The sequence below is a fragment of the Mytilus galloprovincialis genome, chromosome 3 (genome assembly GCF_965363235.1).
Source record: "Mytilus galloprovincialis chromosome 3, xbMytGall1.hap1.1, whole genome shotgun sequence".
NCBI lineage: Eukaryota > Metazoa > Mollusca > Bivalvia > Mytilida > Mytilidae > Mytilus > Mytilus galloprovincialis.
The window spans coordinates 38190665-38209208 of NC_134840.1; the positions used below are offsets into that span (position 1 = coordinate 38190665).

The following is an 18544-nucleotide window of genomic DNA, read 5'->3' on the forward strand; positions in this document are numbered from 1 at the left end:
AATGTTAGATATCATCCTAATTAAATACAGATTTTTTTGCTGAAACCCTGTTCTGTAGTCAACACAATAACTATTGTTCCCATGGTCTGTAAAAGAGAACCTAAGTTGATATATTGATCTTTGACTATTACAGCTTAATTAATCACCAAGTTACTAATAATATGCAAACCGTTACCGATGGCTTAAGACAGAAACAAAACATTAAAATGCATTTTTAAATGGATATGCATGTGAAAACTATTTTACTTTAAAAGATTATCAATTTCCTTGCAGTTTGCACATAAATTACCTCCATCACAGTTTCTGCCACTAAAACCGGGACGACAGCTACATTCGTAACTATTGACCAAATTATGACAGTTACCACCATTTCTACATGGTGAACTATTACATTCGTTGATGTCTGAAATAAATTTTGATTTCCAAGTCACAAAGACATAGCATATACCTTAATTCCTATGTATTTTTTTTTATAATTAAAGAAATTCTTTTATTAGCTTAATGCAAATAAAAACAAAGCTTCAATTGAATATTTTAACTCATCATACTCAAGTACTCACAACTTGCAGTTCATTAATTTATCATCTGATTGATTAAGACAAACATAATTCATTTTGAACAAATATATAATTGTTTGAAACCAAAATGATACGAACAAACAGTAAAAACTAACAATGATCAACATTGATCGAGACACTAAAACATGGACAAATATCTTTTCGAAATAGTGTTGTATATTTTCTCACCTGTTTGACAGAAGGTTGCAGTATACCCAGGAAGACAGTGACACGTATAACCATTCACTTGATCATGACAAGTGCCATTATTTTGACAAGGAAAACTACCACATTCATCAATATCTGAGAAAAAATAGAATGTCAATGATAGCACAATTTTCAATGAGAAAACTGAAGTCAAATACGTAAGTTATTTAGCACGACAAAACTTTTTTACAACCGTAATGATTCATGTAAAAATAAAACATCTGATCTTTTTTCATTCCTACTTTCTATTCCAATATACAATTTCCATAGTGTGTATCAAGACATAAAAATGAATCCATTAAAACCCTGACAATACGGTATTGGTAAATACATAAACTTTAAGAAGAACGTAAGAAAATGCCTATACTATGCTAAGTCAGGTATTTGATAGGTGTTATCCATTCGTTTGATGTGTTTGAGCTTTTCATTTTTTCATTAGATTAGAGAATTTCCGTTTTGAATTTACCTCGGAGTTAAATATTTATGTGATTTAACTTTTTCCATACCTGTTTCACAATTATAGTTGGTAAATCCTGGCATGCAATCACATGTATAAAAATCCACGTGATCTCTGCAGGTTCCACCATGTTGACACGGTGTACTTAAACACTCATTTATATCTATAAAATCACCAACATAAATTATCTACATTTCCAAAATTCATTACGGTACAATAGTCGTTAAATATATATTTATATCTTATATTATCAACGCTTTCTAACTGGCTTAAATTACATTTAAAGACCTTTTTACAAAGTCGTTTAATAATGTGTGTACAAACTAGTTTTCTGTTTGTTACAAACAAAAACTTTGTGTTTGTCGTATTTGAAATCGCCGAATGCGACATTTCGTCAGATTGTTGTCTTGCAATCTATTGGTGCGACTATTTGAGCAGGAATTGCTTACTTTCTCGAAAACCTGTTCTTAAACAAACTGATAATGCCGAATAAAACGTTGATTGTTGCCTTTCTGTTTTTTTTATTATAGTATTATAACTTTTCTTTAAATTGCCGTTTTTGAATACTCCTAACATCTTTTCTCAGCAACTTAGTTTCAGCTCTATCTGTAGAAGTTTACCTTAGTTTGAATTCGGCTTTTTAAGGACCATTTTTGTCCATACAAGTTTTCATTTGGTTATGAACTAATACTTCATATGCATTAAACTTTTGGATTTGAGTGGAATGAAGGTATATCCAGAATGAGCTTAGTGACATTTTAATATAAGGATCTTCTCTCCATTTTTACTTGCAAACTAACGCTAAATAACGCAAATCCATTCGTTTGGTGTGTTTTGTCATTTGATTTTGCCATGTGATTAGGGACTTTCCGATTGAGTTTTCCTCGGAGTTCAGTATTTTTGTGATTTTACTTTTTACATTATAAATTTCATGGTTTTATTTATATAGTTCAATTTGAAATTAAATTAATCAGTAAATAAGAATTATAAAAAATTCCAATTTCTTATGACTGTTACCTATATCACAATTATAGCCGCTGTAACCGGGGAAACAGGAACAATTGTAACCATTTACATCGTCTGTACAGTTACCATAACGACATGGAGAACTTGCGCATTCGTTAATGTCTGTCAGTAAAAATATATACACAACTAGCTATTATTATCATAATGACGTCAATTAAACTTGAAAGAAAAATTTCAAAGAAATAGACCACTTGATAGACAATATATTACAAATAATAACATTAACTAATCACAGTGCCGGTACTAGGGCAGAATAATAACAGCTTAATATGACTACAAGACAGAACATACAATACTTGCCATGATTTAAATTACTAAGTTGATTAAAACATTGAATATATAGACATTTTCGAAGTGTAGACTAAATGAAGTTTTCACCATTTAAATCTTTTTAAGGGGCTCGCGGGTATACATCAACTTTTTTTCTAATATAGGATTTCTCCATTTTTTTCTATAAATTAACTTTATCCTATACTTAATAGAAAAATAAAATAAAAATATGGGGTCACCGTTCATGTAAGCTTACAATCTGCCTCCGAAAGAAGCATACATTTTTGATAATGTCCTTCTTTTTCTGTTGAACTAATAGGAGAAATATAGGTAATATTGAAATAAAAAAATAACCTAATTACAGAAATGGCATAAATTTTACAATTATTTAGTTTATGTACAGCCTTTTTTGAAAACATTAATAAAAAATATAGGTCACCAATGTGTTAAAAAAGATTTTTCAATTTCAATGCCAAAAAATGTCATTTTTGCACCAAAGGGAGACAATTTGGAGCTTTTTTTTAATGATATAAACATTTTAAAAGTCATCTGGGGTCAAACGAAATCGATTTTTTGGGTTGATTTTTGTACCATATCAGAAAGTAATAACTAATAGTGTACGAAATAAAATTTGTAATGAACAAACAAATCTTTATTTTTTTGTTGAAATTTTTGTACCCCCGAGCCTCCTTAAGTGATAACTGATTACCTTAACAAAGACTGAACACGAATTAAAAGTATTTTTGGTATTTGTTTTGATAATTTGAAATAAAAAATAAAACCATACTTACCCTTTCCTGATGTTCTTGTTTATATCACGTTTGTCAACACCAAACATAAAACAGATCGCACATGTATGTAAGAAATATATAGTCTGATTAATTAATCATGTCTAGCTAAATAAATATAAGAAGATTCCAAGCTGAAAGAATCGTTTGTCAGGTAAAGTGAAAACTGCAATAATATGTTAATATGATAAGAAGACTACATGTACAAATATTTTGAATACACCTTAAATCTGCATGCATATATAACATACCAATCTGACAGTTATAACCGGTATATCCTTGAACACATATGCACGTATATTTATTGATCTGGTCAAGGCAACTCGCACCGTTCAAACACGGTGTTGATGAGCATTCGTTGACATCTGTAAAAAAAATTCTTTCAGCTTCAAAACCATATTGATATAAAAAGAAATAAACAAAAAATAAAATTAAAATCACTACATTACTTGCGATATCATGGTGACTCTAATGTCTAGATACTTGTAAATGATTGATTTATAATTTTGAGATTGATCTATCAATGTTTACAAATAGTTGACAAGTTCATGCACGTTCATCTAGAATAATCATTAAATATATTAAAATATGAATATTTGAGGAGGAAACAAATATTTTTGATAGGAGCTTCATTTTTTCCCCAAGATGATAAACCTACCAGTTTCGCAGTTATATCCAGTATAACCTGATTTGCAGGAACATGTATAGTTATTTATCAAGTTAGAACAACTACCGCCATTTTGACATGGTGATCTATAGCATTCGTCAATATCTGCAGAAAATAAAGAAACATATCATACCAAAATGAGTCACAATTTAAAAGGTTGAAAGGTAAGTCAAATTTACAGAAACAAACGAAAATTTCTGGATACTGTCTATGAAGAAATAACATCAAAAATGTGGTGCACACTGAATTTTAAAGTATGTACAACATTTTTTAAGATATTTCGAATAGAAGGATAAAATATTACACAGTTATTTCTTATAAATTAATTCTAAATTCTATTTTAAACCATGAAAAAACGTTGATGACGACATGGTCACATGACTAAATTATGTCTGTGCGCTGATAAACAAAACAACGTCAGCCAATCAGAAAACGCGTTGCATCCAAAATTAAATTATAAGAAAATAATGCTTGCTAAATTTAAAGTTTTGAAGTTTGACTTCTTATCAGTATATTATGAAGTGCTATAAAAATCTTTGAGCAAGTTCAGACGTTTTCAAAACAAGTCAAGTCTTTCGAAACAAATTCTAGTAATGAAATAAGACATTATATTCAAAATTAGTGTTTAGAATCCAAAATATGTCACATCGTAAAGATATTCTAAAATTTAACTTGAAAAAAAACCAACATGATACATTATAATTGAATATGTTAAAAAATATATGTGAGACATTCTAACGTTGACCATGTTTAAAATGCATGAGATATTCTTTAGTTAAACATGCTCAAACATACGAAACAAACGAAACCTTCTGGATACTTTCATGTGAAGGGACTTGGGTTATTAATTTTGACAATACACAATTCTGGCTTAATTAAAAGCTTTACGTTGTGAATTCTTATCAGAATAGTATGAAATACTATGTGAAAATATGTAATTAAGTTCAGACGTTTTCAAGGCCAATGCAAGTCTTTCGAAACATTTTCTTGTAATAAAATGAGACAATTATCCAGAATTTGATCAATTAATATAAGTTGTCATAATCCAAAACATGGCACATTGTAGAGATATTCTGAGGTTAAACATGTAAAAAATGTACCAGATACGCTTAAGTTGAATGTGTTAAAAAAACATGAGACATTTTAACGCTGAGCATGTTAAACGATACATGATATATTCTACAGTTAAACATGCTAAAACGTACATGAAAAATAAGCAATATGAATAAAAAATATATAAGTATACCTGTCCCACAATTTTTATCACTATAACCAGGAACACATGCACAGTTGTAGCTATTTACTTGGTCACTACATGTTGCACCATTTCTGCATGGATTTGGTATACAATCGTCAATATCTGAAGCAAAGTACAAAATAACATAGTGCAAAATAAATTAAAACTTTTTCGTTTGTGTTTACTGTTTGAGAAAAGAGTTTTGATAATGGTAATGAGGAATGTGTCAAAGAGACAAAACATGAATACAACACTAATCTCCTCATAAACTGCGAAATATCACTGTCTTTGTCATGTTTATACAAAACCCTTTCAAACTCCTTCAGTCACATAACAACCTAAGATCACCTAGTCTTTAATTTTCTACGTTTTGTAGGCTGTTATCTGATCTTTTGTCGTTTTTTTTTATTCTGCCATGGTATTGTGGGTATTTCTTCGGCTAATGATTTTTGACATCCTGTTTTGGTTTTGCATTTCCATTGTGCAGTGTTCAAATATATTCAGGTATTCTCGGATCAGGTGGAGCAGCTAGTTTTTAAGAAAATTTAACTGAACTTGTTTGACTTTCTGTTGAGTAATCATCATTTGGAGAACGTCAAAGACATTAAAGAGGAAACATAATGCAAGAATCTACAGATTATTGTATAAATAATTTAAAGCAATATTTTTACCTGTAGAACAATTTTTATCAGTATAACCTGGAAGACAAACACATTCATAATCGTTCACCTTATCTATGCATCGTCCACCATATTGGCACGGGTTACTTGAACATTCATCAATATCTGAAGAAAGATATAAATGGAGTTATACAGGAGAAAGGTTGAATCAATATGTATAAATATACAGAGATTGCAATGAGAATTCAAATTAGGACGATAAAAACAATTATAGATCACTGTACGGCTGCCAACAATGAGAAAGAACCCTTCTGTATGTATTACATGCATTTTTAAACTAAAGATACATTTTCATTATGAGTAAGATAGATACGAAGTCATACAATTACATAAATCTGATTGACTATCTACAAGATACAACTCAATATTTTAATTTAGTATCATTCTTGCTGCCCTACTATCTTTCAATTAAAATGATTTTATAGAACATTCGATATATATAAAATATATAAATTGAACTCGAAAACATATTCGTAGCCGCATTTACATTTTGTCATTTAGGTTTCAATGTACTTCAACTTCATATTTGATTTGGCCTACAAACCGTTTTGATGTAGAAGTGCGAATCAGACGTAGCAAATTTAAAGCTTATTTCCCTAATGACTTTATCCTACATTTGTCTTTCAATTTGAAAGGGAAAGAGCAATGAAAATTACGTTGGAAGATTTCTGTCATAAGATCAATTGTTACGAAAAAAAAAGTGTGAATTGATTCAAACTAGTGGTATTTTAAATTTCGGTGTCATTGGGTGCAAAGTTAGTGACAAGATAACCTATCAAGTAATAAATATATCTTACTTGTATGACAATGTCTTCCTGTATACCCAGGTGCACATGTGCAGTTATAATCGTTAACCAGGTCAGAACATGTTGCACCATGCTCACAAGGCCGGCGTAAACATTCGTCAATATCTGATGGGCAAAAGTCAAACATATTATCCAAAAATTTAGACTATGAGCGTTTGGAACATGTTTATGTATTTGCAAAGCATGTCTTTTATATTTAGAATATCCTTTATTATAGCGGTATGTGTGAAGAAAGACAAAAGTGTACGTTGAATGTTTATTAAGATATGTTTAATTTGCTTAATCGCTGATAAAATCTAGACTAAAGCCAAATTCAAAGAGTCATAACAGAACTTGTCGTTATGAATAACATCGTTAACTCAAGCATAACGTCAATAGTCCTGATCGCTTCTTATAGATATGAATGGCAATTAACGTTGATGCTTAAACAAAATTATTATACCAAGTGTTTAATTGGAGAACGTTTAAGAAATTCAGTATTAATAATACTGACACCATTACCAGTCGAATGACTACGTAATGAAAATCTGTTTCACATATGACGATGGATATGTTTTTTTGTTGTAGCCATAATCTCGTACTCTTTCGATCGAATGTGATCTCACCGAATGAATCTTATCACCGAATTTAAATATTTAGGATCAAAATGACGTTACCATTTGCGATATTAAAACCTTTTAGAGAACCAAAGATCACCCATAGTTTTGATAGAGTTCCTGTTGATCAATCTTTAAATTTCTGTTTTTCGTATTTTTGTAATGGTGATGTAATTTTGTCTTCGACATATGAGTTTCGCCTTAGGTATATTTTGCCTCTCTATAACCTAATACGAACTTATATATTATATATTTATATTGTTTCCATATTTTTTTTAACAAAATTCCATGATTATGAAACGATAGAATGCATTGTGTAAAATTATCTGAGTTTTCTCTTCTAATATGTGCTTTTTATTGCTCACCGGTTTCACATTTCTTTCCAGTGTATCCAGGACTACAGGAACAGGAAAAGTCATTTAAAAGATCAGTACATGTACCTCCATTCTGACAGGGAGAACTAAAACATTCGTCTACATCTAAAGAAAGAAAGAGTTAAAAGCAAATGGTAGTTGGTTATAAGGCCTTAACTTAAATTTCAAATTTGACAAGTTACCATGACAATAAACCGGGACGATACCTGTATATTTTTGGAAATTTTCTGTTTTTCTTCATTTAACATGAATTTGTAATTATTTTTTTAATTGAAAAGTATGTGCGCTCCGACGAAAATCTTTTGTTAACAAATCATGTATCACTAGTTGAGTATCTTCGTTTTGTTTATCTATTCTTTTCTTTTACATTTTGGTCTACCTTCCTTCGACAAATGGTTCTAAGTTGAACACTAAGTATCATATTTCGTTAAGGTTCTGACATATTTTAAATTATAACTAAATGTTTTTGACAGTTGTCTATTCTGAACCGTACCATTATCACATCTAGCTCCAGAATACCCTTTAGGACATATACATCTGAATCCATTGACTTGGTCTTGACATATACCATTGTTCTGGCATGGATTTGGGGCACATTCATCAATGTCTACAACAGATAAAAAAATCTTGTAGAAGGATATTGGGTAAAACTCATCAATGAAGCTGTCCTTTAAAATATTTAGGGTAGAGCTTGAAATTTCTAAATTATACCACCTAACATATTGAAAGAGTTTCTGATGAAAAAGAATTAATGTGCCGCTCGACCTTTTGTCGCAGGAGCATACAATGATAAAGCTTTATTATACTAAAAGCAATGTCATTATTTGTTGGCTATTTTATTTTAGACATTTAATGTATGACAATCCATTTAAATAATCCAGTATATTTCTCAATCAGCGCTTACCAAAATTACGGGAAAAAATTAAATGACACAAAAAGTTGACAATGCAAAAGCCTCTGACCTTTGTTAGTCTTGTATTATTTCTAATTTTAGTTTCTTGTGTACAATTTGGAGTTTAGTATGGCGTTCATTATCACTGAATTAGTATATAATTATGTTTGTTTAGGGGCCAGCTGAAGGACGCCTCCGGGTGCGGGAATTTCTCGCTGCATTGAAGACCTGTTGGTGACCTTCTGCTGTTGTCTTCTCTATGGTCGGGTTGTTGTCTCTTTGACACATTCCCCATTTCCATTCCCAATTTTAATAGTTATTGAATTCACACCCCACTTGAATAATTGCGTATTTGGAAGAAAAAATCAAATAAAATCGAATGTCCTACATGTTTGATACGAAACATTCTCAAAACTGTTTTAATTTTGTAAGGATACAATCTTAATGTAACTTACTTATGACACAATCCTTTCCCGTGTAGCCAGGCATACAGCTACAGACATAACCATTCACCTGGTCATGGCAAGTACCATTATTTGAACATGGCTGACTAGCACATTCATCTATATCTAAATGTTAACATAATTTAGTAACAAATTTTATAGTCATTGATATTAGTAGACACTAAGTCTGTCATAGAACAGTAAAAATTGAAATGTGATTCAAACCCGTTGGTGAACAAAGTTCTGCATATCATTTTTAAAAGACGAATTATTTTTGATGGATGGAAAATAAATTTCAAGTTCATGGGAATATTTTTCTTAAATCCTCATAAATATGCATTTTGATTCTTCGGTAGGTAGGTATTTATGTCTTAATCCCCTCACACAAAAAGGAAAATGAAATGGAAAGTTGCATCCCAACAATTTCTTTTTAATATTGTAGAATTTACATATTTAAGTACGTATTCGGTCAAAAGTAGATATATTAAATTAAAAAAGCATGTTGTGATATTTTTCAGGAGCTATATCAAATATATATTACCTATTTGGCAAGTGATACCATTGAATCCAGGCTGACATTGGCAAGTGTACTTATTGATTAAATCTGTACATGTACCATTATTTCTACAAGGTGTAGTAGAACATTCATCGATATCTTAAACGATATGAAAAGACACATTTATATGATTTAAAATCATTCAACTTTAGATATCTATTATAAAAGTGATATCAATATTATTATTTCTTTTGAAAGAAGAAAAATAGAAATTGTGCTAGCCTGTCATATCTAATAGTTATGTTAAAATTAATTAAAAACAAAGGAAAATACCGTTTTGCATTAAATGCAGTAAATTATGACAAAAAGTGCAATCAAGAAAATTTTGACTTTTCAATACCTGTTTCACAGTTGGTACCAGTATATCCAGGCTTGCATGTGCACGAATAACTATCAATATGATCTGTACAACTACCATCATGTTTGCAGGGAGAACTGCTACATTCGTTTATATCTGAAAATATATTTAATGTCGTTGATAGTTCGTATAAGGTACGGTACATTTGTCAAGCAAAACATATGTTGTTCTTCATTTACATCGCTGCTGAGTAAATAAACGATGAATGATTTTATCTCCATTGAGCATTTGGTAAACTAAAAAAAGAAGAAAATGTCAAAGCATTTTATTAAGGTCGTTTGTTGTATATAATGCAATTTAAAAAATGTAAGAAGTTTTAAGGATGCATCTTTGTTCATCAACATATATTCTGTAAAAGAGAGGCGAAAGATACCAAAGGGACATTTAAACATAACAGTCGAAAATAAACTGACCATGCTATGGCTTAAAAGAAAAGGACAAACAGACAAATACAGTACACAAAACGCAACATAGTTATAAACTTGAGCTGAGTAACATGAACCTTGTCAAAGTAAGATTAGGACACATCTAAGATCATGTGTATAATAGAGAGACTTTATCTTTTAAGGAATGGCAGTACCAAAGTTGAAGTCCCAAATGCAGTTTCGCGAAGCTTAATAAATATTTTTTGCGTATAACATTAAAGCTAAACATAATGTCATACAAATGAACATGTTCAAATTGAATATTAGCACGTTACATCTACGACTCAAGTCTGGATAATACCAAATGTAAACTTAACTCGCTCTTTAGAGACGACATGTACGTTTGCCGTTTCAGAATCAAAATGACATTAAGAATTTCCGTCATGTCCACCTCAAAATAAAAACAGCCTTAATTATTGTTTTTACGTCAATTGTTCATGACGTTATTCGCAGCACTTAAGTATGTATTCTGACTGAAATGGTGAATTGTGGATTAGACGGAAGGTTTTACCAATGTAAACACTATTGCATAAAAATTGCTTCACAATACCTATTTGGCAGTTATCCCCGGAATATCCTGCAGGACACTGACATGTATAATAGTTAATGTTGTCTGTACAGTTGCCTCCATGCTGACAAGGTGTGCTTGCACATTCATAAATATCTGCAATTTTGAAATATTTAATCACAAACCGTTTATATATGTTTAATATGAGAAAAAAATCATAAGAATAATTGATGAAACGGAATATCACTATTTTGCATATTACATCTTCATTTGGTAAACAATTTGACTTAAGACAGTTTTCAAATATTAATAAAATACAGAATGATGGTTTCAATTACTCGCAAACAAACAAAACTAGAATATTATATATTTGTACTATTAACATTATATTTTGTAGCTTAAATATTAAATACCATCAATATTCTAGACCAATACGAAAACTAAAAGTAAATGTACTTTAGAAAATAAAATAGGAGGTTTAATAGAGAACGATGACTTATTGTGCCAATATTTCAACATGTTTGCAAAAATATTGAAATATATACTGTTCTTCAGTAATGTGCCTACCTGTTATACAGTGAACGTCTGTATATCCTGCGACACATGAACAAGAATATCCGTTAACCTCATCTTTGCACGTTGCACCATTTTGACATGGAGAACTGCTACATTCGTTTATATCTAAAATTAAAAAAAACATTTCCAAACGTACAAGATTTCTAAATACAAAATGTAGTTGACATACCAAAGCTTAGAAAATTGATGTCTGAGTTAGTGTCTGTAATTTTAACATTCAATGAACAGCACATTTATCGATAATGACCACAAATAGGATATTATAGGCAACATATGAATGCTGACTACAATAAATTAGGGATTTAACTACAACAAATACGAATAGGGTCATCTTTTTAATTTATAGTCATTTACTAAGCGTCCAGTTGCAAATATGCATGCATATTAAGGACGTGAACAATAAAGCAATATGTAACAAAATGTAGTTTTCACTAATAGAGCAATCGGAATGAAGAGCGCGAGTTTTGACTGTCGCAGGAAAATGAGAGTATGCCATCAAGTGGTAGACATTTAACTTTAGAATAGGTCAGCTCCGGATCCATGCAATTTGTTTGGAAGCGTTTTTCAAATGCACAGTGTATCACTCTATATGAACGAGGTATCGGATTTCACATCGCGAAATTACGACTGGTCTGCGTATTTCTATCAGCACTATGGGTAATCGCATCTATTAAACGGAAAAACTAGGACAAATGTATGCCTCCCTTGATTCATTGGGAGGGAATATTAATTTCAATCTAAACAGTAATCGATCGACTATAGAAATAAATTATGGTAAAATACCTATTTGACATTCTCTTCCAGTATAGCCAGGCGAACATGTGCAAGAATATCCATTTATCTCATCAGTACAAGTACCGCCATGTTGACAGGGTGTATTTAAACATTCATTTATGTCTGTAAAATACAAAAAAAAGAGTTGCCAATGCATAGTCTTTGATATATAATGATGTAATATAGCACGGTGAAATAGGAGATAAACAGAAATACGTAATTATGCTCGTAAAATTTTGACACACAACAGTAATATTTCGATGGCGAAGCAATATTTTGATAAAAGCATATTATCTTTTCAATTCCGTTAGCAGGAAACATTTGTAAAAACTGCTGTAGGAGGTCAATTAGTATCATTAATGAGAAATTACGCTATATAAAAATAAGAAGATGTAGTATGATTATTAATCAGAACCTGATATGATCAAGTTCACTTACCAATTTGACAGTTGCTTCCGGTGAATCCAGGCAAACAGGTACATTGATATTTGTTGATTAGATCATTACATGTACCACCATGCTGGCAAGGGTTAGATGAACACTCGTCAACATCTATAGTAAAGGTTTAAAACTCAATATTCAAATTATTGCAAAGTACCAAAAGCTACGAGAAAAATATGAAATGTGGAAGGAAAGTAAAATCAACATACAAAATGTATAATCAATGATGAATTCTAAATCTATGACTGAACGAACTGTGGTATGCATATTTATGAGTATATTCCACGTATTTAACTTGGTGGTATGAATTAAAACATGTATAAGTTAAATATACTTACTAAGTTCACAATTATATCCATTATAACCGGGCAAACACGAGCATGTGTAATTATCAATCAAATTGGAACAACTGCCACCATTTTTACATGGAAGAGACAAACATTCATTTATATCTGAAATACAGAAAAACAAAATCTATTGAAATGGCAAAGGTTATCGAAAAAATGTATAAAACAATAAATTTATTTCATATCAAAATACATTTAACCAATGAAACACCACCATCAACTATATTAGAGATGTCATTGAACGTTTATTTAATGTAAAAGATTATGAACATTGTAATCATTTAAATGATATATATCTAAAAACTTCAATCAGAAGTTTATATGAACTTGATATTATTAACATATAAGAAAACTATAAGAACTGACTATTTCTTAACACAATATCCTATCGCTGTTAGCTTCATATTAATGAAAGGAGTTCAATTTTCAAAGAAAAAATGAATCATTATTATTTCAGTACCTGTTGCACAATCATGATCTGTATACCCTGGTAAACAGGCACAACTGTAACTATTCACTTTGTCAGTACATGTGGCTCCATTCTGACATGGGTTGGGCAGACAATCGTCAATATCTGTAAAAACGTTTTTAGATCAGAAATAGATTCGACAAATCACCAATATGACATTATGTCGAAAATAAGATGTATTGCCTCTTTTTTTTTATTTATCATGGTAAAAAAAAATGACCGGATTGTAGTATAAAAGTATTAGCGTTATTTCAGAGAAGTTACTGTGACGTCAAAATATTCGTAGCCATATTGTGATCTATAGTTGGTTGTATTCATGTCATTTGGTCTTTGAGGAGTTATTGGCTAATAAGCAATCATATACCATCTTCTTATTTAAAACGATTATCAATTCACGCAAAATAGCTAAAATCTGCATTTATTTAAAATTTCTATGTTTTTTTTTTAAAGAAAAAGAATATGTTTTGGCATAAATATATTTATGTCATAAGATATAAGATCGCTTGAATTGTACTAAATAGGCGGTCGGCATTGGTACTATAAAATTTAGTATGAGCGGTAAACGATTATATTGCAACAGATTCACACATCCACAATTCCTGTCTTTACTGTGATGTTCGAATTAAAAAAAAATGTACGTCGAAAATCTAATACAAAAGTAAAAAATACTGATAAAACACCCAAAAAAGACCAAAAGTAGTATGTTGCATTCACAATCAAAATACATAATTGTAATATAAAATGTATTTCAAATCGTATCTTCCCTTAATGCTTGAATTTTGAATTCGAATTGAAAACATTCATTAAACGACCAGTACAATATATATGTTCTTACCTAAAACTAGAGAAAAAAGTGATAGGTTGAATAAACGCATAAGTACTTGAACATCTTATACAAAATACCAAACATTTTGCGGGATTGTATGCATTATCTATTTATTCAAAAAAGTATTAGACTAAGTCTTTTTTTCTGAATTTCCCACAATAAATAGATAAGTGCATGAATGAATAAATGAATGTGTAAATGATAATAAACATAGTAATCACAACATTTATTTCACTCTTAAAAAAAACCTGTAACGATAATATTTTGGTAAACTTTTATGTTATGTACATGTGCGAATCATACTTACAGCTATGTGTAAAATTTCATATATTTACTAAAAGCGTGAAAAGGAAACATTCTTAACAAAACCTGCAATTTGAAAATTATATCATTGATACCTATCTGACAATCATTTCCAGTGAATCCAGTTTTACAAACACATGTGTAATTATCAACTTTGTCAAAACATTGTCCACCGTTTAAACATGGGTTAGGAAAACATTCATTGATATCTGAAAATTAAAAAAAAGACTTTTTATTAATATTTTGATACTACCAAGATTTAAATTGAGCAACAGAACTTTTTACTAAAAGTTGTTTTTTTAGTTACTGCAAATCATAAAACTGCGCTCAATTAAAAGTTGCAATCCACTTAAGTAAAGTTAAATCGTTTTGGTTTCATGTTCACAGACGTTTCACCATCTTGGATTTCACAAATGCTAATCTCGGGCCTATTCAATGAAGGTTTTGAAAAAAAGTGAAATCACAAAAATACTGAACTCAGAGGAAAATGAATTCGGAAAGTCCATAATCAAATGGCAAAATCAAATAACAAAACGCACCAAAAACGAATGGACAAGAACTGTCATATTCCTGACTTGGTACAGGCATTTTCAAATGTAGAAAATGGTGGATTAAACCTGGTTTTTATTGCGCTAACCCTCTCACTTTGATGAAAGTCTCATCAATTTCCGTTATATTTACATTGATGCGTTAACTAACGTGACGGTACCCAAATTGCACCTATTTTGACAGTTTTTTGAACTACGTTTTTTTATGATCAAGACAAAAATTTCCATTTTGTGTTTATTTTGTAGCCGTATCCTTCTTTATTATATAGGTACACCAATTTGATTTTCAATCCATATGGAATCATAGAAAAATTGGTCTGAACTAACTTCAAACCATCAATGATTATGTAATGAGGAGTACCCAAATTGCATCCATGCTTAAATTCGCATCATCAAAAGCCGAATAACAGAGTTTTTGTTTAATTTTTTCAAATATTTTGAACAATTGGATATTTATCCATGCTAACTCTTCATTTTTTTAAGAAATGGATACTTGAAACATATTGTATTTGGTAATTTTAAAAAGATGACGTTTTGATGACGTCGCATGGCGACGTTTCGGTACATTTTGCTTTTTCAGTAAACACTCCATCTGTTGATAAATACTGTGAACGTTTGTGTATATCTAAATATGTTTACCTATGTTGAAAGACGTACATAGTATCAAATCATAAAAATACAAATTGTTTAGTTTCTAGGAAATATTGTAAGCTTTCCCTGCTATTTTTGCTAAATAGGTGCAATTTGGGTACCGTTACGTTAAACAGACACAATAAATAAAATAGTCAGAATATGGGTACATCAGTCATCATCGTATAACAATTTTAAAAGGAACAATTTAACAGAACACAAAAACATCTATCTACAAACACATTCATTGATTTGTGTGTCTGACGTCAGAAAACTTTATAAGTCACATAGATTTGTCGTAAACTTAATGTGCATACAAACAATTCTAAAATTTACATAGGCAATGTTAGCATACAGGGTTAAAAAATCAAAAGTATGTAAGAATAAATTTCAGAAATAGACCGAGATTTAAACTAGTCCAAAAGTTATATATAGAATTTATAAGAATCCACAAATAGTTAATTCCACTACGCGATTGAATGATTTTGACGTTTGTGGTTCAACGTATATTGTAATTCATAATAGAAATATATCATAATGACATAAATTAGAACAATATCATACTGACGGGATCTTTTAAAGTACAGAGTCACGTTATAAGAACCAAAGAAATACAAAAAGTCGCATATACAAAACACACAACCAAATGTAAGACAAGATGTATAAGTACCGAGCCACGTCAAACGAATATCACATTAAACCATTCAACAGTAAAAGTAATATTAATAATAGAACAAAGACAAATGAAAGAACTATAAAACACGTTGTTTATATGATAAACAACATCAGTACGCAGAATCTTTAAATCAAGACCATCGTGTATTATTTGTGAAGTTGATACGGAATATTTATCAACAAGTTCTTTGTACCTTCCGATGAACTTTTTAGAAAAAGGACTAGACGTTCTTTGACATACCCCTGGTTCATCAACTTTCTACTCAGACACTAATGACGTTTTACAAAGTCTGAGTAGGAGCTGCAAGCTCTTGAATATCGAATAAGTTGAGAAATAAGTTGAAAATGCGTGCTGTGTACCCAGAAATTAACCACCAGTCTCAATGTTGAATATCCATAAACTCTAAATGTTATTTACCTGTCTGACAATTTCGTCCTGTATAACCAGAAGGGCAAATACAAGAGTAATCATTGACTAAGTCAATACATGTCGCTCCGTGTTCACATGGCCGCCTAAAACAGTCGTCAATGTCTAAAAAAGCAATACAAAAATATTATTATAATTCTATTTAAAAAATAGTATGATATACAATGTGTTATGTTCCTCATATGTAAAATAAGATAATAGAAATAGTAGTTGACATATATAGTAATACCAAGACTTTAAAAGTAATCATAGATCAAAGACGGCATTTTTTATTTTTATTGAAATTTATCAATTAATAAATTTTAAACATTTTGATTATTTCAGCAAAAATTCATTTGCAAACACTCAAAAACACATCACACAAGAAAAGTAGCATGAACATAGGGTAATTTCATTCCAAGTGCATGACTAGTTAATGTGTAACATAACACTTGTTTCAAATCAATCAACACACAATATCCCCAAGCAGATTTTAAAACAAATGCACAAAAGCAGATACACACTAGGGTTTGCAAACTTCTTTCAAATACTCATACGTCTAGGTCCTGTAATATTATATAATGAAATGTTTTAGAAACATAATAATGTGTTGCTCATATAAACATTCGAATTGGCATAGAAACATAAAGATGATTTTAAAGAATAGCGTGCACATATGCAGTTTTGTAGTGTATTTGGTTTAATAAATGAGTGATTTTCAATCACATATAATGAATAGTTTTTTAATATAATAAACATTTTCTTGAAAGGTTTGAAGGGTGGTACTAAATTTGAAATTCAAAGGACGCACGATAACTGTTATCCCACCTTTTCCTTTTACATAACCTAGGTCTTAGGAAAAAATCATTAAGCAGTCAAATATAATTTTCTTAAATAACCGGCGACACAGGAAAATTCTTGTCTAGCCTTTCTTTATACAATGCACAGGATAACTTGCTTCATTTCACTGCTTCACGGGTATCTTTGTACAACGAAAGATATATTAAAAACTGAAAAATTTAAGTGTCGGACATTTTATTTTGTTTTTTTAACGGGTAACACAGTATAACTATGTGGATACAGTAACAGTACAGCAATACAAGAACGACTGAAATTATATACTTCTGATGAATATCATGTACTACCCGAGACACGGGATACATTAAAATAATTTACCTGTCTGGCATTTCTTTCCAGTGTAACCTGGGACACAGGAACAACTAAAATCATTGATTTTATCAGCACATGTTCCTCCGTTTTGACATGGATTACTGGCACACTCATCAACGTCTGAAGTGGAATTCGTTTTAATATCAATATGTAAGGAAGACATGAACATTTCAATTCAACCTTAATGAAGTTCTCTGACATGATATCTTCAAGTTTTTAAAAGAGAGAATAAAAGGATCAAATCATTTCAAATATATATAAATCTTTCAATACCCGAGTTATCTGAAAACTGACAAAATACGAAGGATTGCATTTTTAGCCATTTTTTTAAATCATAAAGATTGAAACTAGTGATAAGAATAAAAGAAAGTAAAATATATTTAGCTGAAGAACATGAATATTCCAAGACCGATTGATATATTTTAAATGCTTTCCCCGGTAAACAGACATGACGTAAACTTCAAATGTTTTTATCATAAAGAAGAAGTTCGAAAGAGGACAGCAATCACTTCCACATTCGAATTAACTTATT

The 18544-nt window shown here is 30.4% G+C and overlaps 1 protein-coding gene across 1 annotated transcript in view; it reads right to left on the reverse strand.

The window, feature by feature from the left end:
- LOC143066253 (uncharacterized) overlaps positions 1–18544 on the reverse strand; it is a 137708-nt gene that overhangs the window by 35890 nt on the left and 83274 nt on the right. Inside the window, exons 24-46 of the mRNA XM_076239245.1 lie at positions 18019–18132; positions 16855–16968; positions 14679–14792; positions 13446–13559; positions 12977–13090; positions 12636–12749; positions 12207–12320; positions 11415–11528; positions 10890–11003; positions 9897–10010; positions 9542–9655; positions 9013–9126; positions 8159–8272; positions 7657–7770; positions 6687–6800; positions 5881–5994; positions 5219–5332; positions 3964–4077; positions 3557–3670; positions 2239–2349; positions 1271–1384; positions 747–860; positions 290–403 (exon numbers count right to left, since the gene is read on the reverse strand). Of these exons, the coding sequence (XP_076095360.1) occupies positions 290–403; positions 747–860; positions 1271–1384; positions 2239–2349; positions 3557–3670; positions 3964–4077; positions 5219–5332; positions 5881–5994; positions 6687–6800; positions 7657–7770; positions 8159–8272; positions 9013–9126; positions 9542–9655; positions 9897–10010; positions 10890–11003; positions 11415–11528; positions 12207–12320; positions 12636–12749; positions 12977–13090; positions 13446–13559; positions 14679–14792; positions 16855–16968; positions 18019–18132 (2619 nt within the window). The remainder of the gene's footprint in view (positions 1–289; positions 404–746; positions 861–1270; positions 1385–2238; positions 2350–3556; positions 3671–3963; positions 4078–5218; positions 5333–5880; positions 5995–6686; positions 6801–7656; positions 7771–8158; positions 8273–9012; positions 9127–9541; positions 9656–9896; positions 10011–10889; positions 11004–11414; positions 11529–12206; positions 12321–12635; positions 12750–12976; positions 13091–13445; positions 13560–14678; positions 14793–16854; positions 16969–18018; positions 18133–18544) is intronic.